At 42.0% G+C, this 27,931-nt stretch overlaps 1 protein-coding gene across 2 annotated transcripts in view; it reads right to left on the bottom strand.

Moving 5' to 3' along the window:
- USP24 (ubiquitin specific peptidase 24) overlaps window positions 1–27,931 on the bottom strand; it is a 132,880-nt gene that overhangs the window by 19,024 nt on the left and 85,925 nt on the right. For both annotated transcript variants that reach the window (XM_026498002.4, XM_044383841.3), the window contains exons 38-56: window positions 27,669–27,829; window positions 24,364–24,425; window positions 22,059–22,250; window positions 20,941–21,058; window positions 18,448–18,592; window positions 15,045–15,164; window positions 14,062–14,187; window positions 13,356–13,454; window positions 12,388–12,470; window positions 11,397–11,538; window positions 11,063–11,182; window positions 10,510–10,730; window positions 9,883–10,007; window positions 8,472–8,613; window positions 7,846–7,996; window positions 6,769–6,864; window positions 6,012–6,115; window positions 4,438–4,551; window positions 2,034–2,130 (exon numbers count right to left, since the gene is read on the bottom strand). In XM_026498002.4, the coding sequence (XP_026353787.2) occupies window positions 2,034–2,130; window positions 4,438–4,551; window positions 6,012–6,115; window positions 6,769–6,864; window positions 7,846–7,996; window positions 8,472–8,613; window positions 9,883–10,007; window positions 10,510–10,730; window positions 11,063–11,182; window positions 11,397–11,538; window positions 12,388–12,470; window positions 13,356–13,454; window positions 14,062–14,187; window positions 15,045–15,164; window positions 18,448–18,592; window positions 20,941–21,058; window positions 22,059–22,250; window positions 24,364–24,425; window positions 27,669–27,829 (2,418 nt within the window). The remainder of the gene's footprint in view (window positions 1–2,033; window positions 2,131–4,437; window positions 4,552–6,011; window positions 6,116–6,768; window positions 6,865–7,845; window positions 7,997–8,471; window positions 8,614–9,882; window positions 10,008–10,509; window positions 10,731–11,062; window positions 11,183–11,396; window positions 11,539–12,387; window positions 12,471–13,355; window positions 13,455–14,061; window positions 14,188–15,044; window positions 15,165–18,447; window positions 18,593–20,940; window positions 21,059–22,058; window positions 22,251–24,363; window positions 24,426–27,668; window positions 27,830–27,931) is intronic.

Raw genomic sequence — 27,931 nt, 5'->3', positions numbered from 1 at the left:
TCTCTCTGTCTCTTAAAAGAAAGCAGGGGGGTTTAGAGGGAACATGTCTGAATCCCTCCCTCCGCTATGCTACTTCTTCACATAATCACAGATGCAAAGAATAAAAAACACAGACACAGGCATAGGGGCCAGAAATCAAGCCAATGGAGCAAATGGGGAGCAACAGCCTGACAGAATGACAACGGTAATATCAACTCAACCGTGAACTTACTTGAAAGCCCGCTGACGCCTCATGGAAAGCTTTGAAAAACATTTTATTTGTTTAGAAACCATTTTGGTTATCACATTGCTTCTTTTTTCCCTCCCACCCCAACTGGTTTTGGACAAGTCCCTAGAAATTCATCTGTGCTTGGAGAATTAAGACGAGCTTATTACTACTCTTGTGAATTCCTCTCCCCTGACGATGGTGTTCACAGGCTTCTGAAATATTCCCATCCGTCCTGTCACACTCATTATAAATACAGTAAAAGCTACATTTACATAGCACCTCCTTTTCAAAGTACTTTACAATAGAAAGTGGGTGGCCAGAGGCACCATTTCCATGATGGGGGGGTGGAAATAGACATAAAATACATCAGCTGGATAGCAGATAGAATTCACTGAGGCAATGGCTCGCATGCTTTTGTCCTCCACCACTCCCTTTCCTTCCTACCACCTGTGCTCCTGCCTCCAGAGGTTGGTGGACAACTACGCCACAGCCTGACCCCATCTGTAGGGAGACTGCACTAATTCTGCTTTTAGCCTCTGTTTGGGTTGGCACGTGGGAGGAAGGAGGACAGTGAGAGGCCCTTATGTTAAATATCTTAGAGAAGCTCCATGGGGATATTTCAGAGCAATGGTATCCGAACTGTCCTAAGTGGCTCCCAATGACTGAATTTATATATTCTGCATCCAGGTAAGGTGAAGTTTGAAAAATGGCCCTGCTGTTTAGCTGACTGAAAACCAGTGCCTTAGAGCAAATGTCAGCTTCTTTACAATCCCTGGAATTCAGACACAGTCTCCTTCTAGGTCCTCCCTAAAGGGTGTATTTGACCTCCGTGTTCACTCTGGGCTGAACAAAGCTCCTAAGCCTGTCAGGTCGAACAGCGACCTCCGGGTTGGGCCACGTTGAAGGGTGCCAGGTACTATAACTGGGTTAGTATCTTTCTTTAAGGACTTGCTCAAGGTTGAACAACAGAGTAACATCTGGATCTGAAGCAGCAATTCCTAGAATTTGCATTTAATTTATTGAGACACACGGCCTCCAGCCAATGTCTACAAGGAGCCAATCGTATCTGCAAATAACATTTTTCAAAGTTTTCCATGTGGTGTCAGCTGTTTGAAACAGCAAACTTGGGAAGAAGTACTATATTTGTTAGGACTTAATAACAGATTGAATAATCAGACTTACAGCATATGTCACTTATTTCCCTAAGACTTAAAATTTGGGGCGATTGAGGACAGTAATAAATACCATGGTTTGTTTTCGCATGTGTGGAACTGTGAACCAGAAAATACGTTGCAGAAAATAGAAATAGGAGGAAGAAGTCCAGAAGAACAGGAACAAAGAGTAGGGAGTAACAGAGACCGATGAAGACACTACCTTGGCGGCTGCTCCTGGATGGACGGCACTATTTGGTTTGGCTGCCAATTGCAGGATTTGTATCATGCAAATCGCTCAGTAGGAAAGAGACAAAGCCAAGTGGGGCTCCAAATGCCTGTTGGTCTAGACTAGTCTCTAGACTCATGTTAGTCTCAATTCAGCGAAATCTAACACAGACTCCTGCGAGGAGACTCTGAAAAACCAGTGCTCTAGAAATTCCTGAAGCAGACTAGAGCAGACCTAAATTCCTAGCCTACCCTGACTCCTGGGATAGGAGGAGGCAAGGCCAGCATGCCCTCTACCCTGGCATTTATCAGAAAGGCAGTCCACGAGAGGTGCGTTCTAGGCAGCAAAGTTACCAGACTCCAATCCTAGGCTCTCTTTCTTATTATGTGCAATTTAGAACACTTGGTAGGAACAGATTGTATAAATTCTAAGAAATGACACCGACCTTATCCTGATAAAACAAGGCACTGTCTAGGGTTTTCTCCAGAATGGTGGCCACAGCAACTCGCACTTCTCTCACACTGCACTCCAGCAAGAAAATCCTAAAACACACAGAGAGAAAAGACGCATGCTGAGAAAGCAAAATGGATTTCGATAAACCAACCTCAGGCCCACCTACTATCCAAGAAACAAAATCCCTCCAAGATGTTGGCTCAAGCTTCTTGAGAGCTTTGGGACACACTCACAGGCTACTGTGATGGAGAAAGAAGGCCAAACAGGACAACCAGACCCCTGCATGCTGAAAAGCAGATTTTCCCTTCTCCTAATATGAGCATCTGTATAAATGTAACAGCGCAACGAGATACACGGATGTAAAGAGATACGAAAACAAAGAACCTAAAATGTTATAAATTCTGTTTACTCAATTCTCCCAGGGGCACCCTTCCCTTTGAATTTCTCAGAATAAGATACTAAGGTTTGCAGTCAAGACAGCCCCTCCTACTCCAGCTGTGCACCAGTATTTCTACCCTTCTCCTTTCCTGTCCCTCCCCAGGCCTTGTTACCTAACCCCCTAAATGATCGATCCTTTGTGGCCCAAGAGGTCACGCGCGCTTCCCTGCTTTCTTGGTCTATGATGGTGACGACCATAGCAGTCAAGACGGATCAGGCGCTTCCTCAATTGCCGGCACTGCTAGTGCTACAGTCAGCCACTAGGGGACGCCCCGCACGTGCATAGCTACCACAACCCTTCACACACCCGCCAAGGGGAGCGGTGGGGGAGGTGGCCTCCAAGGCCGAGGGGCCCGGTCAGGCGGAAGCGCTGCTCTGGGTGCATGGGGGGTGGGAGTGCCCCCAGAGCGTGCCACTCCATAGTCAGCCTTTGTTCTCTGCTTCAGAGGCTCACTGTGATGGGACAACCCATACTGTTACCAGCAAAGTGAAAACCCACCTGTCTTTTCTCATATTTCTTAGCAGAAAGTTCTCATTATTCCACATGAAAGACTTAACTACAGACGAGTTTTGATGACCATGTCTTCCAGGTGCCAGCAGCAAGCTGCTCCGGTCCCTGCTTGAGGGCAGCGTTGGCATTTCCTCCCCCCCACCCCCCAGGAGTACGCTGAGAGCGGAGCTTTCTGAGGTCACTCTGCTGCTCCTTCCCCGTAACCGTTAGTGCTACCGAGCAGCTATCTAATTTGCACCAGACTGAGAAGACTGTGTTCAAAATCCACTAAGACTCTAGGGGCAACTATAAGAAAGTCAAAGAGAGAACAAGTCTGCCTGTAACACTGAGCTCTAGAGGCTTGATCAGACTCAGGCAGCATTCTTTCGGAGAGTATCTCTACGGGCTGCGCCACATCTCCTACCACAGACAATCGGAGGCACTACGGGAATGCAGACAAGTCCAGAATGTGAGGAGTTCTAGAGCGCAATAACCAGTCTGCCCCTCAAAAAAATGGCATGACAACAAAGGAAGTGGTGGGGGAAAGGAACAATTACGGATTACAGGAGTCTTGAGAGACTAAATAAATGTGCGGAGCTTGTTTGGGTCCTGATTTGTACGTACGCAGTGGTAAAATGAACTTTCTTGAGATATCTGGGGAAATCTGAATATGGACTGGGTTTAGGATGATATGAAAGAAATGCTATTTTTGTTTAGTGAGATCTAGTAAAACGCTTAGTTTTTAAAAAACTACCCTCAAAGATACATGCTAGAAGATTTATAGTGAAATTATATGATGTCTGAGACTTACTTTAAAATATTTGAGAGAAAAAGGGGCGCCTGGGTGGCTCAGCTGATTGAGCACCCAACTCTTGATTTTAGCTCAGGTCATGATCTCAGGGTCGTGGGACTGAGCCCCATGTCAGGCTCTGTGCTCAGCGGGGAGTCAGCTTGGGATTCTTCCTCTCCCTCTCCCTCTGCCTACCCCCTCCAACTCGCATACATGCATGCGCTCTCTCTCAAATAAATAAATACATCTTACAAAAAAAAAAAAAGCAAAGTACTTGAGAGAAAAAAAAAAAAAGCAGGCCTGTGAGTGAGTGGTGGGTGCTGGGAGGGGCAACAAGATGGGCAAAGTGCCCATAACCCGACCCGGGGAGTGGTACAGGACAGGGTTCTCATTCTGGCTACTTGGCTGTATGTTTAAACACTTCCACAATAAAAACTTCTTAAAAGATGTAAGATATTCTTTAGTGGTTTTAATTTCTTTAGATCAATTTTCAAGCAAAATTTAATCCTAATTCAAATTTTTACAATTATAATTACATTTAAGCATTGCCTAAAAAAAGGACTACCCTGAGAAGTAATTTCAAGTAGAAATAAAAATAGTTACAAGAAATCACAGCTCTAAGTGTCACTGGAAGAGACACAAATTTCTTTTAATTAATTAAAAGATCTTGTCACTTACTTTATTAATTCTCGTCCTTCAGAACTAATAAAATATTCAACTAGCCACTGACAAGCATCAAAACTTTTGGAAAGTAATGCTTCAATAGTGGCAATCCATTCTTCAGTATCAACCCTTTAAAAAAGCAGAGACAGACATGTAAGGAACACGGCCTCAGTGAATAACCCCATGGAGTGTCGTCACTGTTGTCTCATTAATCTGTTTTGGGGAGATGGGGTAGAGGGTAAGTTCAATACCCAATGACTGCTGACTAACATGGCTCCACGTTTCCCAGAAGCCAAGACTTGCATCCTCTCCATTCCCCTGCCCCACCTCCCCCCCCCAAAGTGTGACAAAGCTAACCTCTTAGACTTTAACTTTTATCTTCCCCATCTTCTTCAAACAACTTCAACTAGGAAAAACGCCTGACTCTGGCATTTTGTGTTGCTTAAGTAATTTACATTTGTAAAATGCGCACTTTCAGAATAGGTCACTACATCACCATTTTTATACTTCATTGCTACAATCATTAATATACTACTTTATGGAATAAAAACATTTGGGCAGACGAAGAGGCGTAATGACTGCACTACCCATGACCTCCTATAACACCCCCTCCATTCTCTCATGCCCCAAAACGGTAAACACAAACAAGATGAAAATCGTCTGCAATGCATAGAGAGCTTGAGCAAATTTCACAATAAAAGTAATGACATTTCCTTAGTCCTACACCAGACATTAAAAGAAAGGAACATATGTCTTCTTTTTCAATCAAATAATAAAGATCAATATCATTTAATATAACTTTATTACACATAAAAACGAAGTTGCTATTCTATTTGTTTCTTCTCAAGTATCTCTTGACTGCAAAATCTTTCCCCAAACCTCCCCATACCTGGAGAAGTTCTCCGTACCGCGCTGGTCTAACTGTCCCCGCCTTCCTCACCCTGAGTCTCTCCTTGCTGCGGGCACCTGCTCCAGCCAGTGTGCAATTACTCTTCACCCTTCACCCATTCATTCACACAGCAACTCTGTACCCGGAACCTACAGTGTGTCGGGCACCTTCCAGGTACTGAAGATAAAAACTGTTCGAAAACCCTCCACGATCTCCCACTGAACACAGTCCCAACTCCCCTCTGTGGTGCTCAGGACACTCAATGGGTTCATCCAAACCCCACTTCCAATGAGTTCCTTACATGTGTGAGCAAAACATTAGTCATTCATGGTTCTTTAGGCAAGTCGTGTCTGTTTCTCAGATTTTCCCCTTTCACCTGGACTGTTCCCTCCATTTCTCTGTTTTCACCTTTCAAATCCTCTGAGAATATCAATGTCTTTGACACCTACCCAATCCCCATATCCATCTGGATATGATTTTGCCCATTTCCCAAAGATGTATAGCATTTATGCCTTGCTTTTTCTGCTTTACCTATCCTTCCTATGAGATTAGAAATTTCTTCAAGATACGAACCATGTCTTAATCATCTGAATGTATTAGGTAGGTGCCTTCACAATGCTCTGAATTTATAGACCCAATTTTAATTGAATTCATTGGTGCCTTTTGCCACAACAGACTATCAAAACATATCTTTTCTCACCTGAGTTTTTTCTTTGTCCGTAGATAAGTTTGAAAAAGGAACTGAATAGCAAGCTGTAAGCTCACCTTTGCCATGCAAGGATAGTATGGATGCTTTAATTTAGTCTGAGAGAGAGGGAGAAAAGAGAGGGTATTTTTCATTGAGGTTTTATAGATTAAATGTTATGAATAAACAATAAGTTAAATATTAATAAGAACAATCTAGCCAGCTTATTATAGAAAGCATTCCATTTAAATCTGTAAAATGGTTAGGAAAAGACATCCTCTTCATTTCATTTATGAAGCCCTCTCAAAATAGAGCCTTTAGACCACGGGATGGTAAGTAACCTGTCAATAGACTAAGAAGGGCTTTCCCTTACTGGCAAATTATAATCACAGTACTCAAGAAACAGAAGCACTTGGAAGTTCATCTTGAGTCTGGTAAAGTCTGATGACAAATTAGGACAAATTAATCTCCAAAGCCCAACATTCATTGACCTCACTTTGTGGCTATTCTTAGATTCTTTACAAAACTGAAGAGCACTGGAAAAAGCCAGTATGTGGAAACCCATGCCCATTCACAATCTGCAGGACATGTTCTGAGCACTGCCTATATTTTAGTATCACCCGGGAAAGTGACACAATGGTGCGAACGTGCCAGGCATCTAATCTGAGTGCTAACAGCCGAGGGGGAGGATAAGTCACTAAATGCTTGAGCTGACAGACAGTTAACTATGCTCCTTTCTTAGTCCTCTACTAACAAGCCAACTAGTACTTACAGCATTCAATGATGCTAAAGACAAGACAAAACTGAAATAATCACTACTGTACACATCTCTATTCTTCATAAACTTGAGGTTTTCATCTCTCACCATCTACAAGAGAAAATTAGTAATTATTTTTAAGAAACAGGGCAAAATATTCAGTATGTGGAAGACATTTTTGATGATACATTAGGTAAAAAGGGTTTTATATTAGGTTAGAAGGGTTCACAAGAACCCTTCTCTCAAGCTTTGAAATTTTAAAAAAGGAGAGAGGAAAATCTTCCTTTTAAATGTAAGAAGCTGAAAGAAGGTGAATTTTTCTTCATCAAACCAAACTCTCCTGGGCAATTTAGGAAAACTACCCTGTGAAGGACAAGTGAATTCGAACCTGCTCTTTTGGGCTGAGGGACAAACAGAGCTTTCCCAGGTACAACTAACTCGATGCGTTCCTTGCATCAGAGAGCTGAATTCTTTCTCCCTAGACAAAATACTCTGTATTTTTCTTAAATTCTCTGGATCCGGCTACTCAGCTTTTGATTACTTAGTGTACAAAGCCTGGACTGGATAGTTGGACAGTTCTGAGTTTAAATCCTGGCTCTGGGACACTGGCTGGTCATTTCTCCTTTTCTGAGCTTACCTTTTCCATCTGAAAAATGGGAGTAAAACCCGCTACTCCACAAGTGTTTTAAGAATTAAGGATTTGTTTAAAGCATGTAGCATAGAGCAGATATTCCATAATTGATGGTCACCACTGTCACATTCGTTTTACCCAAAGGTATGACCTTATTTTTCCTCTCCAGACAGTAAGTTAATTTCAGCAGTGTGTGTCTTTAGTGCCCACGTCCTCTCACTTGTCTGTCTGCGGCACCCACCCGGTCACACAGTGGGCTGGCGATAGTGCCGGCCTCCTCGAGTCGGTGGCCACCTCTGTGACCTGGTATGAGAGACTCGTGAGACAAGGCGGTTAGGATGAGAGGCACTTGAGATCCAACCAAGTCCACGAGGAGGCCAGCGGGAGTACTTCTGGAAGTAGGCGGTGGATTTTGACTTTTATCTGAATTTTCTCCCTTAGAATTTTTGTATGCTTCTTACCTGGTATATTCGAACAGGCATTTTCTCCACAAATAGCCCTTTCTTCTCGCCTTTTTTAACCAGCTTGGTGAGAATAGAGAGCCGGTCATTGTTAGGCCTGTGGGGCCGGGGAGAGGACTGAGGCGAAATCTCTGGTGAAGATGGCGCGGACCTACGGACGGAATCGGAAAACTGGTGGTAAGTAGCTGCTGTAATGGTTCCTACAGCCTGACGGGCGCACGGAATGGGGCACTGGACTTGGCAACAAACCGCACACTTTCCAGATCCAACACAGAAGAAGGCAAATTCACAGACAACAAGGACCTTAAAAACAACAACACTGACGGTGGCTGGCCAAGTGCTACACTCTGGACATAAAGAGTACCCAGTAAATGCTGAGGTTAGAAAAAAACGGCAATTCTAGAATGAAATAACTTATATGCATGTTTCTAAGTACAGGATAACTTCTTGCTAAGGAAATAATAAATGGGTGGCAATAAGAAAAGGGGTAGAGGGATTTACTTTTCTTTTTAGAATTTCTCTCTAGCTTGCTTAATGAATTACCATTAAATACCAAATGGTACACTCAGGATTACAATGACCACCTGCTGAAACGGCACAGTGAATTATGTGGAAAAGAAACTCACAGAGAGAGATCCTCCGCTTCCTGCCGGACGACGCTGACCCGACTTTTCTTTGGTAATACTGGGGAGTTTTGATCAGAGACCCTTTGGTAAAAGAGCATATAGGCATTCCAGTATCTTCGACGTACGTCAGTATATGGGTTTGCTTTATAACAAGACAGAAAGAAATCTTTGTAAATAAAGAAAGTTTTCTTGTCTTGACAATCTAAAATAAAGGACCTAGAAATCCAGCAAGTACTTACAAAATTCAAATGCAAAGTGTAAGTAAAATTGTGTCTCTTTACCAGTAATACTGTTTAGAATCACTTGAAAGGTGATTTAGGCACATCTAAATTTAATCAAAAGGCAAATAACATTTAAAAATAAATTCTGTGGCACAGGATGGGATTATAATTGGCCTTACATAACCATTTCTGCATAGAACAGCCAAATCTAGGTAATTTTGACAACGATACTATCTTTAACCTTTAAAGGTTACTATTATCAGACACAGGACTACCACGGTACAGCATCAAACTCTAATATAGTGAATATAATACAGGTAAAAATTTTTTAAAATTTTAATTGGAAGTATAGTTAACACATACTATTAGCTTCAGGTGTACAACACAGTGATTTGACAATTATGTACATTATGAAATGCTCCCCATGATAAGTGTCGTTACCGTCTGTTGCCATACAACCCCCATTACAGTATTATTGACTATATTTCCTATGCGTAACTTTCCATCCTTGTGACTTATTTATTTTCTAACTAGAAGTCTGTACCTCTTAATTCCCTTCACCTATTTTCCCTGTTCCCCTCTGACCTGAACAAAGGCAGAAATTTTTAAATGCCCCTAGAATACTACAAGATCAGGTTTCAGGAATGCTAAGGTCTGTATAAAATCCCCCCCTCCCAACAGCAAATTCTGATTGGATTCTCTGATGTCCCTTTCCTCACACTCTTTTTTCTGGGGGTTGTGGCTGGGGGAAGACTATTTTGCCATACTGCATTATAAATATGGTTTTAAAACCCAGATGTTAAGGATGTCTTCTCTATTTAATTCTGCCTTTATGTAAGTGAAAAGGAAATCTGAGAATTTTAGTGGACAACCACTTCTTTTGAAATGGTTCTGAAGACTGAAATTCTGTGCTGATTAGTTTCTCTTTGATATTCGTTTCTTCCTCTTAACTTACTCCATCACCTGTCTTCCCAGGGTTGCTGCAAGGAATTAGTGTGAAAACATTTTGCAAGCAGCCTGAACATTTTCTCTCTGGTTATCAGTGAGTTTGTGGATCGATACGGCTAGAACGATGGTACGTAAAAATAAAAGAATTACATTTTATGTAAAGAATACTACTTCCAGTCTGATAGAAAACCGTAAGTTAAAAAAATAAAACTAATGGGAAACATCCATTTGTAAATACTTACTTTGATCGTAAACTTTTGGTCTATATTCTCCTCCGAAGCATTCATACTCCAGGGTCTCATCATTTAGATCAAATTCTTCTATGACTGTATCGTTAAACTTGTACCACTTTCCTTTTCCACACCCCCTGGAGCCCACAGAGGAAACAAATGTTATGAGATTAAAACCCAACATCCGCCTCCCCAGCCTCTATCTCTATGTATTGTCTACACATAGAGCAGATGATTACCATTTGAAAATACTCAAAACAAAACAGAACAAAAAAACAAAAACCAACTTAAATTTCTAAAACAAATTTTCAAACCGAAGAGGTAAACAGTTTTACTACATTTTAAAAATCCAGTATGAAATATGACCAAAGAGCAAAGCAAAAGCTTCTTTGCACTACACTCATAAGCATGGATGATAAGAGGAGGGCAGGGGGAGCACAGGAGGGACAGAGGAGGGCAGGGGGAGCGGAGGAGGGACCGAGGAGGGCAAGGGGAGTGGAGGAGAGATACAGGAGGGAAGTGGGAGTGGAGGAGGGACAGAGGAGGGAGTGGGAGTGGAGGAGGGACACGGGAGGGCAGGGGCAGCGGAGGCAGGACTACTGGAAGGCAGGGGGAGGGAGTGGTGTGAGAACGTCTTACCGCCTGTCCTTAATGAAGGAATAGTAGTGACCCGCGTGTGCCTGTCCACTGTGGACAATGACCCCGACAAGTTCATAGTTTTCAGTGAGGGCAACTTTTTTTCGTGGGGATCCTCCACCTCCCTGATCCATACTTCGCCCGTTTTCACCAACTTCAGAGGACGAATCTTGGCGAGCCATTCCTGAGACCGTGTAAGGCTCCATGTTTAGCATCCAGGGAAACTATTTAAAAGCAAAGAGACCACATTAGTGTCGATGAGTAACACAGACAGCAACACCCCATTAAGTCAGATTCATGTAAGAGGGATGTCTTCCTAATTCTAGCTGGGCCCGCCTCCCCACTATGGCCAGGATGACTTCTGGATAGGAGGGCTGTTTACGGATCTGCCTGTCTACTGGCAGGAGCTGCTTAAGACAAGGGGCTGTGTACTCCTCTGAATGCTGAGACCACAGCCTTTCACGGTGGAGACGGAATTAAACACGTAAAAAGTAAACAGCAGGAAAGAAAGTGAGGTCATGGTTGTAAGATACTTCAGGGGAAAAAAACAAGTTACCCTTATCTGTTCATCATATTTAATGGAGCGTCCGCTCTCCCAGTCAAATCCAAATCTCATCAGGTGAATTACCAGGACGCTAGGCAAAGACTTAATGCAGGTCCTTTTCACGGTTATTCTCTAAAGAAAAGCAAAACCCAATTATCTCCACAGAGGAAATCAAACCGCAAAATCCTACGAAGGTCAGAGATTTCCACGGGCCTCTCCTGCCCATGTAAAAACAGGTAACAACACAATTTAATGGGAGCAAGAATAGGAGCTTAATATTGCCCTTACGTAAAACACAAACGAATAACAAATTAATTTTGTTTTCTAAAAAAGGCAAATGTAATACCTTTTCTTTACACTTTTCACAGTAATACGCGTTACTTCCCTCTAGAACTTCTCCTCTAACAAACTGGTCCAAAGAAATTTCCAAGCTCTGACAAGAAGTAACTCCAAGATTGAGAGCCATGAAAGCTTCCTCACGCTCATATCTGATTAGGAAATCACAGGAAAAACATAATCAAACAGTGGAATTTAAAGGTCTTGAAACTACCACAATACCAGAGACTGTACACAGAACTACATTCATCATCGGTGAAAGTAACCCATGCCGTCCCTCAGCCTTTTAAAAGTACACTGCCAAATAAAAAACGCCAATTTTTGATAATTAGAAATTACTTAAAATTATGAATTTCAGCAAAGAAATTTTAGAAATGGAAATCGGAGAAACTTAATTCAATAAACATTTATAGGTCCACTGAGAGAGAGATCTGATCTGCAAGTCTCTCAACAATGCAAAATTCCCGACCTACTAGAAGCATCATTTAAAAAGGATAATGATCATGTGCAGCACTACTGTGGCCAACCGGCAATTTCCATGTTCTCACTTCAATACTGAAGCCTGTTTCTACTGCAAAAATATTTCTTCCAAGTTTGATATCTGTATCAGGATAACCCTGAGGATGCACACTCCTCTGTTTGAGGATCTGTGACTTCCTGTGGAAATCCACGTGTTTACAGATGAAACCTACAGCATTCTTAAAGCTCTGCCTTAAATCCATGAGTAGGAAAGCTTCTGCTTTCATTATGATTTGCTTAATACTAAGCATGAACCTGAAGATTCTAGAACTCGGCTGACCTCAAATATGTCAATAAATTGTTACAGGAGCTTAAGGAATAAAAATACTATTAAAAAAGATAATAGCTGAGATTTTTACATACTGTCACTTTAGTCAAGTAAAAGGTAGACGAAAATTAATGAACAGAGTATGACCAATTAAGAGGAAAAAAACCCAAAAATGAAGACAATCAGTTTTGATGTCTGTGATATCTTCACTAACCTGTGAGGACAGTCTTTACAGATCTTCTGATCAGAATAGATGCCCTGGAAAGTATTCTTAAAAATTTGGTCTCTCCCCATTTTCTGTTGGAATAAAGGGTCAGATTTTGAGTTGATGCCCCTAGAATTTACAGATCGCTTAGATAGAATTTTACTTAGACCTAAGCTAAAGTGCAGATTTCAACTTAACAGCTAAAAATACAGTGAGTCGCGGTGGTAGTTTAAGCTGCGATGGAATGGGACGATTAGAACCCACTGGCGCCACCGTCAGAACAGTCTGAACTCAGCAAAGGAAGAGGAGAGGGGCCAGTCGCATCTGGTGACAAGAACAGCACTCTCAGAGGCGAGTCCGAATCCTGCCCCCACTTCTCGCAATGACCACCAGGTTAGGAGCAACTCTCCACAACCTTTTCTTCTTCCTTGTCGATAAAATGTTGTAAAAATCCCTAAGTTATCTGAACAAGGAAATGACTAACTCGGGCCTCCTAGGAGAGGAGGGGCGCATACTGACGGTGACAGGAGGTGCCCTGTAACTAGGAGGCAGTGCCACTTAGGCAGCTCGTCACACGTCATGCTGGGTGGGGGCAGGAAGCTTTGGGCTCACACATCACCACGCACAATTTTGTCATCTGGCCCCTCTGGCAGAGTCAGCCTGCCGAGCACAGGCCGTCGGGTCCCTGGCAAGGAGGGCAGCACGCCCGAGGCCAAGCTACCTCGGGGCACCCACAGTGGTTACTCTGGAGTACAGGTTAAGAACTATACTTCATCAAGTGTTGCATGAATGGAGAGAGGTCCAGTGATCTGTGTCTGTCTTGATGTTCAAACCCCGCCAGAAGACACGAATCACACTTGTGCTAGGAAAGATGACCAGATTCTGATTTGTCGTTTCAGAGTAAGCCCAATCCTGCCACACTGCTCTCGTGTTACAGAGTTGGAGGGAGTCAGAGGGGAAGTGACATTTTTTTCTACCTTGAGATACTCGTCCATCTGATCAATAAGACTAGTGAAGAATTCATACGCATCCTGCTGTTCTCTCACATAAAGTTCTTTGTTCCACATCTTGAAAATCTATACAAGAATGAAATATACTGTTAAAGGAAAAGTTAGCAATTTCTGAATACAGTAGGACACAAATGTGGAAGGGCACTTGAACGCCTCTAAAAAGCAAGGGGACTATTAGGGCAGTAGACATTTTTCGTGAAGTGAGATGTGCTTGTGTTCCGCTACCTAGGCTCGTTCCTGGCCCCCGTGTAAGCATCACAAGGCTGTGAGACCACACGGGGCGGGATTTGAGGCCAAAGAACAGTTTCTGTCTTAGAACTATCCAAACCATGGGGGGAAATGCAAGGTACTCCTCCTGTGAAACAGAGTAATGTTCTTTATTTAGGGCATTAATGAAACTGGAATACTTTGAACAAATCTTCCAAAGAGCTAAAATAAGAATCATGAGACACAGTCAAAATCGTTAAGATCAGCAGATCCCTAGAAATGATAAATGACTACTCTTAATATTCTAATCATTTGAAACCGAACATCAATCTTAAGAATGGTGTAGCCCATTCTTCTGTAGGTTCCTGGCAATGGGATTAGTCTAGCGTCAATAAAGACAGAAACAATTACCACTAGATTCAAGTATCTAACGTCTTGAAATCGAAAGAGTTACTGGGTGAAATACCTTCCAGAAGTTCTCAGGTACATAATACTGCAGCTTGCTTTCCATCAGATGCCCAAAGAGAGACTGCACCTGGTAGAACACGCTGTCGTCTGGATTGTCCGTGTCGTCATCCACTGAAAGTAACGACTAAACGGAAATGAGATGTAGTGAGCTAGAAGTAGTTCACTGCTCCGCACAGGAGACACGGACAGACGTACGTGTACCGCCCACACCGCTTCTACAATGCTCTGTAGTCTGGACGTGGCTACCACTCCGTATGTTTAGCCTTAGCACTTCCAAGTTGGCGGAATCACGAACAAGTCATTTCTGAGGTTCTGTTTGGTTATGAAGACCCGGAACTAGTGATACCAGCATCTCTATGAGAGATAAATGAGGCATGACTGCTGTATCACAAGCTTCCAGTAGAGACTGACCCTCGAACATGGGTTTGAACCTCATGGGTCCACTTACACACGGATTTTTTTGGATACGGTACAGTACTGTAAATGTATTTTTTCTAGCTTACTTTATTTTAAGAATAGAGTATGTAGTACAAACAACACACAAAACAGGAGGTAACTGTCCAGTAGGCTGTCAGTAGTAAAGTTTTGGGGGAGTCACAAGTTACATGCGGGGGGTAAGCACTCCTAACTCCTGTGCTGTTCAAGGGTCAACCGAACTATTATAAAGCACTGATGAAAGACCCAAAGGTTTTCGAAAATACTAAAAACATTAATAATTTTATGGAATAGAATTTGAGAGTAACTTCGTTCAAAAATCCCACTTGGTCAAGTCTATCTGTCAAATAGGCAGCACATTCCCTCAGCAGGTTTATAAAAACATGACCACCAACATGTCGTCCACACATATTTCAGGAGCTACTAAAAAATCCCTAGTTATGTCTAGTTTTAGTAAACTCCAAATGCAATATGTAAATCTGGGACAGTTTTCAGGCCACGTACACACTGTCTTTCACACCAAACAGGTAAGAAGAAGGACATCACCTCAGGGAGCCCAGGCTGCATATACAGCTGCTGGAAGACGGCATTCATGTAACATGTGGCGCCGCCGTTCCTCAGCCCCACAAACCCTGAACTGGACCTGCTATCCACGGGTGGAAGGTACTAGAAAAGAGAGGAGTAGAAACAGTAGTTAGAGAATTAGTGTATCTGCCACCAGCACATTTCCACCAGGGCTGTCTGAGATGTCTGAGAGGGAAAAGAGATAAACTCACAGATTCATCCATCCAGTGGGTCAGGAGTCAGGCCAACAAAACCTGCGTTCTCGAAGTACCTCTGCAAATGCTAATACACATAAAAAATCCTACTAGCTCAGTGTGCCTTTCCCATTCATAAAGTACCTAACATATTGTGTTTATTTGTTTATCCATTTGGTAGTCAGGCATTGCAACACTTGATTATCACTCAACCAATGTTTACGAAGAAGCTACTACATGCCAGGCACTCAAGAAATGTATGTGGTCCCTTATCTTAAGAAGCTCACAATCTGGCAGAGCCACAGACAGTAACCAAGTAAACGTGTCTACTTACAAACTGAGGTAGTACTCTGCAAGATAGGAACAGGGTTCTAGCGAGTATTTACTATGAAGAATCCTGACCCGTCTGGATGGTCAAGGAAGGCTCATATTCCTTCCCCTCCTTTTAAAGAAAGTAACATTCTTCTATCGAATTACTTTTTTTTTTTTTTTAAAGATTTTTTATTTATTTATTCGACAGAGATAGAGACAGCCAGCGAGAGAGGGAACACAAGCAGGGGGAGTGGGAGAGGAAGAAGCAGGCTCATAGCGGAGGAGCCTGATGTGGGGCTCGATCCCAGAACGCTGGGATCACGCCCTGAGCCAAAGGCAGACGCTCAACCACTGTGCCACCCAGGCGCCCCTTATCGAATTACTTCTAATGAGCATACAATTAAATAAGTAAGTAATTACTCTTGCATTGCGCTTAAAGATGTTTTGTACTAACATAGATCCTGTTACAACGCTTTTCTGGTTAGGAATAATCTAGAAAAGGCATCTCTTGGATGAAGTTGAACATGGCACTTCTCCAAGTGGAAAAGGATATTGAAATGACACACTCTGAAATGCTATTTCAGCAGAATCCTGGTTCTAATGCCAAGCCCACAATCACCTAATCTATCTGTTAAGTACCTGCATCCATGTAATAACTGACAAAAACCTGTAGATCTTTTGGACCTCAAGGAATTGCTAAATATGACATACTTTCCACTAACATCTGACATTCACACAGAGCAGGGTGATTTCTTTTTTTTTTTTTTTTTAGATTTTTATTTATTTATGTGACAGAGAGACAGCCAGCGAGAGAGGGAACTCAGCAGGGGAGTGGGAGAGGAAGAAGCAGGCTCCCAGAGGAGGAGCCCGATGTGGGACTCGATCCCGGAACACCGGGATCACGCCCTGAGCCGAAGGCAGACGCCCAACGACTGCGCTACCCAGGCGCCCCGAGCAGGGTGATTTCTAAGATCTAATCAACACTATAATTTATTTGTAGCCCAAAGTACAGATTTTTTAAAAGTTACAAAATAAGAAAAACAAGTTCATAATAGTGCTAAAACATAAGTATTTATGAGGCAAACGCTCTTTTCATTCTGCTGATACAATCCCTGACTTATGAAAAAAGTAAAATTTTCATTTAAATCTACTAACTAAATAATGTAAAACTAAAGCATACGTTACAAAGTAAACATTTTGATACCAAAACAGTTTCCAATTTACATGCTCACATTTCATTTTGCGAGTGCTATTTTCTCTATCTGGCACCCCTCCCTTTCCTGCCTAACCCGTATGCTGCAGAGTACTCAGCTCGGGCTTCCACAGGGATAAGCCTGACTCTGTGATGTTCACGGAGAATCCGGAGGCAGCTCTAAAAGCATCCTCCCGGGGCGCCTGGGTGGCACAGCGGTTAACCGTCTGCCTTCGGCTCAGGGCGTGATCCCGGCGTTATGGGATCGAGCCCCACGTCAGGCTCCTCCGCTATGAGCCTGCTTCTTCCTCTCCCACTCCCCCTGCTTGTGTTCCCTCTCTCGCTGGCTGTCTCTATCTCTGTCAAATAAATAAATAAAAATCTTTAAAAAAAATAAAATAAAATAAAAAAATAAAAGCATCCTCCCACGCCTGGTCTGGTACTCCAGTGTGCCCGCAATGTGCTTCCCTCCTACAGATCTCGACGAATACTAAACTGTTGCAAGGCTCCAGAGCCTTGTCCCATATCCTTCTCATTGCTGGAATGACCTTCCCACCTTGCTTTAATTGACTTGCAAGACACTAGAGTTCTCTCTCTCTCTTTTTAAAGATTTATTTATTTATTCTAGAGAGCTAGCGTGAGCTGGGGAGGGAAAGAGACAGAGGGGGAGAGAGAGAAACAGATTCCTCGCTGAGCGGGGAGCCTGAATGCGGGCTTGATCTCAGGACCTTGCAATCACAGGCTAAGCCGAAATCAAGAGTCCGGTGCTTAATTAACTAACTGAGCCACCCAGGCTCCCTGAGCTCCGTTTTCAATTTCATCTTTTCTAACACAGCTTTTAAGATATTGCCATCTGGTGGTGAAGTGCTCCTCTGTTGGTAGAGCATTCAACATATGACCTGTATCTTTTTTTTTTACTGGTTACTCCCAATACACTTCACATTTATTTTTTTTTCTTATGATGTATCTTTTTTAAATAATATTTTTTATTATACTATGTTAGTCACCATACAGTATATCCCTAGTTTTTGATGTAAAGTTCCATGATTCATTACTTGCGTATAATACCCAGTGCACCATGCAACACGTGCCCTCCTCAACACCCATCACCAGCCTATCCCATTCCCCCACCCTCCTCCCCTCTGAAGCCCTCAGTCTGTATCTTAAGATTTATCACATTATATTGAAATTATCTGCCTATGGGTCTGTCTCCTCCATTATACACGGCCTTTCTTGAGGACTGGAATCCTATCTTCATTTGCGTGCTCCAAAGGCCTAACGCACCTATTAGTGCCTAGTAAACTCAATAAATCTTAGCTGAATGTAACTGAATGTAGACTGTGCCATGACAGAGCCAATGTCTGAGTTAGTATCTCTAGTGCCTGGCCCTGGGCCACCCACAGATACTCAACAAACAGGCTGAAATCCTACTTCTTACTGAGAGTGATTAACAACTGACTTGAACATGTCTCCTCCTGAATTAATAAAAAGGGTATCAGTGAGTAACGTACTATTACAATGGTAATAAAGTAACTCTGTAGTTTGTAGTTGATTAGAGTATGTGAACACAATAAGCAAACGATAATACTTTCTTTGTGATTAGGATAAGGCAAACATAGGCTTTAAAATTATATGTTTAATTGATCGTTCCAAAAAAGCTACGTGTGTCAAGATCTAGAAAACTTACATCAAACTCCTTGGTAAGTGCTGGGTCAGGTTGATGATGCATAGAAAGCAGTTCTTTTGTGATAATTTGCAGATTTGAAGGTGAGCTATCAGCCAACATCACCAGGACTTCATAGGCTGCCAATCGGCTATTCACTGTACTACACCTAAAAACAAAAGATTCAAGTCAATTCCAACAGTGAATAATCTACTTAAATTGCTCATTAAACTAAATCAACATCTGAAATGAAAGTATTAGAGCTGCCATTCCTCAAACAGGGTTAATCAGGTCTGATGGTGGTAGAGCTCTAGGAATCCAGGGGAAATATTTACTTAGGAAGAGGCCATGAATACAGGAAGGATGACTACGGTTGAGAGCTAAATATCTTCTTGGCCTGATAAAGCAGCAAAATCTCTCACTTAGGACTAAGAGTATTTATATCTAAGGTTTGGATCAGCAAAAATGGAGGACAAAGAGTCTGAAAATTTTACCAAAGACAACATGAGAGTAACTATCTCTCAAAGTAGGTAGCAAGAAAGATTTTTGTAGGTATCACCCTGAAATACAAAGATCTCAACGGCAGAAAAAGAAAGCTATAAAAGTCAGAATAAATGCCCATAAAGGTTTTATATGTGCCTGGAGATTAAAAAAAAAAAAAAAAACTCTTCAAGGACACGAATCAACTGCACTTTGCTGAGAAAATGGAGATAGAAATACGTGGTACGCTTAATTTGTTTAAAATGACAATAAAAGGTAACTAGCTAGCATTCTGCAGGAAACTAAAGGATTCTGACATTGCCCACCTTTAGCAGAAATCAATTTGGGGATGGACAGTAATTTCTCACTGTCACCTATGCCCATCTTGCATTACCGAGATCACAGGTTAGGAAGGATACACAGAAAAGAGGACATCCACCCTCTGAGAGAAACACGAATGGAGTGCGGCGTGGGAGATGTGTTCATGGGGTGGCAAGTGGGGGCTGCCGGGCTGGCTCTTAGATCAGCACTGCACCATGCCCTGAGGACAAGGGCCAGGACCTGGCACTGTCCTTGGCTTCTTATTTGGACTTCTAGATTGCGAAGGACAGGAAAAGAACGAAGAGGAGGTACCATACACACAGGCTAAACATGAAGAAGTTCTGTTGTTAGTGTTAATAAGAATAAATATTACTTGTGAAAATACTTCTGTGTATTATAAATCTCTTTCTGGCTTTAGGGTTTAGGTGGGAACAGGCGGGGAGTCATTGTGATAAATGAACATCACTCAGCACACAGGGGAGGGATGAAACAAAATGCTGCCTTTTCTAATTAAGGCACTGTGTACGATTAAAAAACCCAACTCCTTGCTGAGGGAGGTATTACTTTTAATAAATATAAGGAAAAGGATTTATGAGTAAAAATTTCAATGAAACTATGGAAGAATCACTGAACTCTACTTCTGAAACTAATAATACTCTTTGTTAATTGAATTTAAATTAAAAAAATTAAAAAAAAGCAAAGAAACATTAAAAAAAAACCCAACTACTGAAGATTTATTTTCTCCGCTCACTGAAAAGTGAAATACTCCTGTATTTTTACTGCTTTAATAAAAGATTCCCATGGAGCTAGCACCAGATCTTCCAGAACAAGACTGGAGCAGGGGTGAGAATGGGAGCTATAGCCTGAGACATCCCCCAAGAGTTCTACTGAAGGTTTATTACCTGAAACAGATTTTTGCTAGTAAGAAAGCTCTACACAGAGAAATACCCACACATGATAAGATATAGCTTAAGATTCCACGAAATATTGCTTATTATGCCTTGTCCATTCCAATAAGCACTAAAATTATACGGGAATTTTTTTCACTGGTTAAATACCAAATCCCCACTTCCTTCGAGGACTATTCAATTAACTCTAGTTTTTCTAAGAACAAAGTAAGCTGGATTCAGAGCAAGTAAAGATGGCAGCAAGAAGCAGCCTCCTCCTACCTCCAGGAGCACCCAAGTAGGGTCAACATTACAAAAAGATCTTTCAAATTTCTACCCATAAAACGAATACAATATTTGACTCTAAAATTACCACAATAAATCACTAGCAGTTTTAATCATCAGGACACAGGGGATATGCAGCAAATCACAGAGTTCATGCACTAAAGCACCTACACTGTCCCTCCACTTTCCTCCTAGAAGAATCTCTGGAGATTCTGAGCCTATTTACTTTTACCTTGGATCTAATTCTTACAACCTCAGTTTCTCCTGGAATTTGTTACCGACCAAGTTAACCACATAATTTATTACTTATTCTTCCAATCTGATGATAAGAATGGTTCCAGCGTACTTGCTCAGCACTTCCTATGTGCCAGGCAGGCTTTCTCCTAAGCCCCTTTACATGCATTTCTTTACATAGTGGGTAATATCTTGTAACTACACACACTCACGAGATGGACGACAAACTCCAAGTTAGGAAAATCTTTTTGGACTGAAGTTTTGAATTAGAATTTTTACCAAAACTGAACACAACGTGCATTTTCCATACTTTGGATGAAAGTCCTGTTGACTGATGGCGGCACTGCCAGCTGGAGAATGACTATTTAAAATAATTCTAGAAGCTCGGAAAAGGAAGTCATCTAACAATGGTTTAATGAGTGATGAACCTGGAATAGAGCATAATATTCATGTTGAGGAGGAACACATTTTAATTCAAAGATCCTGTTTTTGTACTTTCATATCAGAGCAGCAAAAGCACCCAAGGCCACCCAATGGAAGGGCATTCAATTTAATGTGATGCTTATCTTGTGAGCACTTACATAATACGCGGCAAAACTCTGTGGGGCAGAGGGTGGGGATGGGTGGGAGGGTCAGGGAACCGGGAACAAAGATAGACAAGGGAGAGTACCTTTCTCTACGAGCTGACAGTGGAGAGAAAGAAGCCAGGCTTTCATTTTAGATCTAAACACAGATGCCAAGAACACCACAAGGCAGAACGGTTTGAGTGAACAATTAACTCTTACTCTGGGCGTGGGGGGGGGGGGGGGCACACAAGGGTTTCTGAAACTTTTAAAATCTTGCCTTCTTTGGGTAAAACAATGTGCCCTTCTCACCCTGGTTTAGAATCACTCTTTTCTATGTATCCCCAGTAGCCAAGAAGATTTTTATAGAGCTTAGTTTGTGTGATAAAAGCGATAATTAATGTTTTGACCTGAATATAATTTATAATACTGAATATGCCCTTACAAATTATGTGTGTACCCCAAGACACTCATATGTACCCCACTATGCAGGGGATGGTGGTTGGGGGCTGCCTCCCAGATGAGAATTACCCTTAAAAGAAGTGGACACACAATATATAATATTTTATAAAGTACAAAACAGCAAAAAGAGAAAACCCTACTTTGAATTAATTTTCCCTTGATATTAAGAAGTCATGGGATCTGTTTTGAATACTATAAAATTCTCTACATGGTTTAATGACGCAGGTAAAACAAACCTTAAATTTGTTAGCCACTAAAATTTCAGATAATCTCGTATTACCTGGAGGGTCAATTTTCTATGGAACACTGAGCACCTACCTTATTTTCCTAATTACACACAATATTATGGCAATAACTAAGAAGTGAGGTATTCTATCACATGATAAGATGAAGCAATAATTACCAAGCATTTCCTTTTCTGCCCCACAGAGTGAAAGAAGGGTCTTAATGAGCCGTAAGTGTCCTGCCAATAAGATGTTGTCTGCTTCACTGGTCTCACATTCAGCGGTGCGATTAGGTTCAAAGTTATCCAGCCAAGTAATCTCATCTTCGAGCATAGTTGCCGGGCTGATTCTTAACTGCTCCATTTCTGAAGCTAAGAAGAAAAAAAAAAACATTTCAAAGAAAAGGATTTCCCTCCATGGAATCCAAAGCCTGAACTACAGCAGGCAAGGTCAAGCCCCAACCTTCTGTCTGGTCGATCTGAGAAGTGGTCATTAACACACAGTGGGCTGGAGCTGCTGCCCCAAGGACTATGACAGCGCATGCGCACTCGCTTCTTTCCCCTCACTCTCTGAGTACTAAACCAAACATGTAGTGAGGGCCCCTCTGTGCAGGTCATGAAGGGAACAATCTTGTTCTGAAGCAGCTCCTGGTCCAGGGAGGGGGGGGCGGGGGTTGTCAGCAGGTGTCCCTAGAGGAGGCAAGGACGGAGGGGACTAGGAGAGCCAAGACTCCCGCAGTATCACCTAGGCCAAGGGAGTCCTGCAAAGGAGGAGGAGGGCCACAGCACAGTGTTTCCAGACAGTGCGCCAAACCCCAGAGACCCACTCTGCTCTGCTGTAGTAAGTTCTCTCGCTTTCCTCTAAACAAGGAGTAAAGCAAGATTCTGTCGTGGAAGATGGGACTGGGGAGGAGAGGAAGAGTGCCCGTGCTCTCCTTCCATAGCACTACAGCCATGAACGGTAGGGTCCCACAGGATGCAGAGAAGAGGGATACTTCAGGGTCAGTCAGAGCGGGACCGGCTGGACACGAATCCACTTACTGTGGTGTGGGTCCTCGGCTAACACCTACACTGTAGGGTGCTGGGTGTGAAGTGCCTAGCACAGGTACTGGCATATACAAAATACTCCTCAAATGGCAAGTACTACTTGTCTCAAGACGTACTCCCACCCTGCCCTCAACATCCCAAGAAGGGACCCTGGAGCCCTCGCTAATCAGTCAGTGACACAGGGAAGGCCTACATGAAGAGCTCGTTCATGACTTCTGCACTTGTATGTGTACAGCCAACGCCTGGCTCCAGTCCTCGAGAGGCAAAGCAGAGCACCCTCTCTAAGTCCAAGCCAGAGAGCAAACCTTGCTGGCTGCTGCCCAGCTTTCGTCAGAAGCCTGGCTGGAAAACATGGTACTCGGCTAGATGGTTAGACGGACGTGCCATCCGTCCACGTGTCTAGAGTACAGACACGCACTCAGACTAAATTATCTCAGGCTCTAACGCCCCCGTTCACTGCACCACTGAGCACCGCGACCCCCACCTTCGAGAGACACTTGGGACATGGATGAAGGCATCTGCCTTGGAAACCTCTGCCGAGGCTTACTAGTCACCGTGTCTTCTCGTGTCCATGACACAAGACCTCTGCGCGAGCTTTCTTTCAGATTTAAGTGCCGGCAAAAAGATCCGTTTCTTTTGAGAAACCATTCGGTTTTCTTCTAGGGTACTGAAAACAGCCAACGTATGCTGTTTCCTGTTTACCTGTGTCTTCTAGCAACCTCACCACCAAATTCTGACTGTGTGGAGCTTTACAGCCCGCATACAGGCAAAGTATTTCTGTTTAACCTCCTGGCCTTGACATTCTTTTCCAATTAGTATTTCCAATGAATACTTTGTCCATCTGATTTTTATTTATTTCCTGTAAGCTGAAGCAAATCTTTTTATGTAGAGAGTGGGCAATAAACTAACAAATTCTTGATGGGAACCACTAAAATTTACACAGAGCATCCCAAAATACCTTTGCATTACCTAAGAGTAAGTACAGATGATCAAAGTCTAAACGCTCTAACACTAAAATTTCTAACAATATTTCAATCACCTAACACTAATTAACTGAGTTCTATTATTATTAACATACTTCAACAGTGATTCCCTCTTTCCCTCAATGGTCGATCTTTAAAATGGTCAGAATTCACTATATTAGAGAGAAAGATTCTTCCTAATAGCTCTGTATGGGTGTAATTAAAACATAATGCCTTTGACAATTTTTAAAATCAACAAATCTTCTCAACACACTAATGGCTGGGTATATGCTAGGAGAAGAGAGAACTGGTATATGGGTTTACGTGCTATTTGCAAGAAAACAAAATTCAATTTCAAAAGGTAATTATCATCTCATTTATATCGAAGATACATTAAGTCGGATTTAAAAATGTCCATTTGGCTCTCTTTTCCACTCTCCGCCCCCCTTCACAAATCAAAGTTGACATTTACTTACTTGTCAGATCATCTAATAATTGGCACCTTAGATCAAAATACTCCATACACTGAGATAATAGTCTAAAAAACAGATAAGATTTCAAGTATTAAAACAGGTCGATTTTAAAATAAAAAGCATTTTCCTTGTCAGAACAGGTTCATAAAAGATTAGTTGAACAATGGAATTTTTTAAGCATAAAAGAACTACCTTCACATTAAGTCAACTTCAGTAACTTAGCAAAAGCACACTGATGATTCTGCTAATACAGACGCACTATAGAAGTAATAGCGTAAAGAGAGGAACTTACTAAACTCCCGTTTTGTAATGACGTACGGACTGATTGCATACATCACGGACTAGGTTACACTCATTCATTCACCGGTATCTACTAAGCGCCTACCATATGCTTAGAACTATTTTAGAGGAACAGCTGACAAAGAACAAGAGACAGACAACAAATTACAAGAATACCTATGTTAACTGGTGATACTAAGAAGAAAAATAAAGTGGAGTAGGGGAAGAGAAAGGTAACTTCTTATATCTAGGATGATCAGTGAAGCTTTTCTGCAATTGTCGTAGTGAAGACACAAGCTTTAAAGTCAAGCGACCTTGGTTTTATTCCTTATTACTCCACTTACAATTGGGCGTCTAGGGCCAATTTCTTTGGTTTCTAATTTCTAAAAGGCTTGTTAGAGTGTTAGAAATAACACACGCATCCACACGCACATCCATAAAAGGCTCAAGAATACGCTAATGAGAAGAATAGATAATGAACCAAAACTTATGATTGTTAAGGAGATAATAAAATGGTCAAACTCATTTGTCCTTTGTGAGGATTAAATGATAAATACATGCAACAAATTTTGCACGCTGTATGGCACACAGACCACTAATGCTAGTATTGTTATGACTACTATGGAACAGATGTGCCAAACCTGGGCACTCAAGTAAGCTGTGAAACACAACTTTCAAATTACAAAAACACATTAACTAAAGATTCAATTTTATGTGAATTAAACGCTCTACATCCAAGAGATTCTTTGAGAATGTCTGTTAAAAACTCATCTAATGCTTTCTTTCTTTCCTGAGTTTTGAGAAATTTAATATCAAATCAAACTCTAAACATTTAGTTATATTAAATAATTTGAGTCTCACAAAAAGTACAAGTGCAATAGCTTACTTCTTAAAAAATGGCTTACACAGAAGTACAATTATTGCTGTGCAGATGATGTGATCCTGTATATTGAAACCCCAGGGTCCACACAAAATAAGTTAGAACTAATCAGCAAATACAGCAAAGTTGCAAGATACAAACTTGAGACATGAAAAATCAGTTTTGCTCCCATACACATACAAACAATACGAAAAAGTAAGAAAACAATTCCATTTACAATAGCATCAATAAGAGTAGAGTTCTTTGGCATCCACTTAACAAAGGAAGCAAAGGACTCAAGACTTGTACAGTGAAAAGGATAAACAGTGCTGGAGAATCCCACAACCGAATACCAAAACCAGAGCAACAAAGCCATGTGGTGCTGGTGTGAAGACACACAGATGGATGGAACAGAAATGAAGAGCCAGTCAATCAGCAAGCAAGCAAAGGATTTGGTGTCAGAGCTGTCAAAACCATTCAATGGGGAAACAGGTGCTGGGACAACTGGATTATCCACACGGAAAAGAATGAGGCTGGACCCTTACTTCTGTCACACATAAAACTTAACTCGAATGGATCAAACACATAAATGTAAGAGTGAAAACTATAAAAACCTTAGAAGAAAATACAGGGGGAAAACTTTACGACATTGGATTTGACAATGATTTCTTATGATGTCAAGAGCACGGGCAACAAAAGAACAGATAAAGGAAGTATTTTTTAGTCTTAATTAGAAATGAAACCCTGATATATACTGTGACATGGATGAACCTGGAAAGAGAATGGGGGGAGGGAGAATGAATGGGGAGTTACTGTTTAGTGGGTACAGGGTTTCAGTCTGAGATGAAAAAGTTCTGGGAATGGGTAGTGGGGACAGCTGCCCAACAATGTGTATTGTATATGTACTTAATGTCACTGGTCTATACACCTAAAAATGAGTAAAATGATAGATTTTGTGTACATTTTGCTGCAGTAAAAAAAAAATTCTAGCAAATCTAAAAAGAAAAAAGAAAACCACACCTACATTTGTTTTTGAACTGTCTCTTCATGTCCTTTGCCCATTTTTTAATTTGGTTGTTGGGTCACTTGTTAATGATTTCTAACACCTTCTTATATATATTATCAAAATGAGTTTCTTGTCTATCACAAGTTACAAATCTATTTGGTCAGTTGTGAATTGACTTTTGACTTTATGGTATTTTTTTCCACAGAGAATATTTTAATTTTTGTGGAGTTGAATTTATCAGTCTTTTATTTCACGACTTACGGGGTCCAGAGTTTCAGTTTAGGATAATGAGAAAGTTTTGGAGGTGGGTGGTGGGCATGGCTGCACAAGAATGAGAATATACTTAATACCACTGAACTATATGCTTAAACAGACCAAGTCTGGATACAAACGTAGGGGTTTGGATACTTATCAAACGTAGGGGGCTGGAGTAGCTCTAACATTTCTTTCCTTACAGAGCTCTAATTTGTAAAGCACAAACACAAGGAAAGTAGATACTGATTTCACACATCTTGGTGGTGGTACCTTATATGTCCTAGGGCAAGGGTTCTCTCGTAAAACTAAGTTGGAGTGGAGGTCAGTGTGGGATCTCCTCCCTCCCATCCTGGGCCCAGACCAGGGCAGCCTTGCATGCAGGTGACCCACACAGACACGGCAGCGTGGGCAGAATGTACTTATCCAAGCCATTCCATCAGCTTGGACCACAGCCTCCCTCCATGCCCAGGCACATGTGAAACCAAGGGAGAAAGCTCGAAGGACGCCCCAGCTACATCTAGATATGCAGTCAGGAAGTATGCTGATCTGAGAGAGTGTACACACAAGGCCATGAGCAGTATGACCTTCATCAAGTGACGGGGCTCCCATTATTTTAGCCTCTCACCAACCAGGCGAGCGCCTTTTTCTCTCGGGGGTGGTGGACCAGGTCGGGTGGAGGTGGCAGCTGGAAGTGATTCAAGGGGAAGGAAGTCTGGCTGTGTTTCCTCTAACTCTCCTGTCCTGAATGGGGATAGTAAGAACTGAAAAGCCCTCTTTCAGGATACAGATGTTACAGGAGGAAAGGAGAAATTCTTGTCATCTCAATAATGGCCCGTGGATTTCAGGGGAGCAGCACTCAAATCATTACTCTCTTTTAGTGTAACGTGAGCTTTAACCTTGCTTCCGTACCTCTGATTGACTCCTCTCATGATACTAGTTGGGGACCAGAGAGGTAGCTGAGCCGTGAGAATCACACCCAGGAGAAACTGGTTTGGCTTCTGAACATCCGGATGAGCGGAAGTATCCGTCTGACTAAGAGTGTACAGTTGATCACAGGCAGCACGGCGAATCTGAAATTACATCATTAGCGGCGAAGGACATACATCAACCAACACTTAGAGACTGCTTAAGAAGTGATTTTCCTCCCAAGTTCACACCCTGAGGGATACTCT

The sequence above is a fragment of the Ursus arctos genome, unplaced genomic scaffold (assembly GCF_023065955.2).
Source record: "Ursus arctos isolate Adak ecotype North America unplaced genomic scaffold, UrsArc2.0 scaffold_12, whole genome shotgun sequence".
Taxonomy (NCBI): domain Eukaryota; kingdom Metazoa; phylum Chordata; class Mammalia; order Carnivora; family Ursidae; genus Ursus; species Ursus arctos.
The sequence above is the reverse complement of the archived record's forward strand: the minus strand, read 5'-3'. Positions and strand labels throughout refer to the sequence as shown.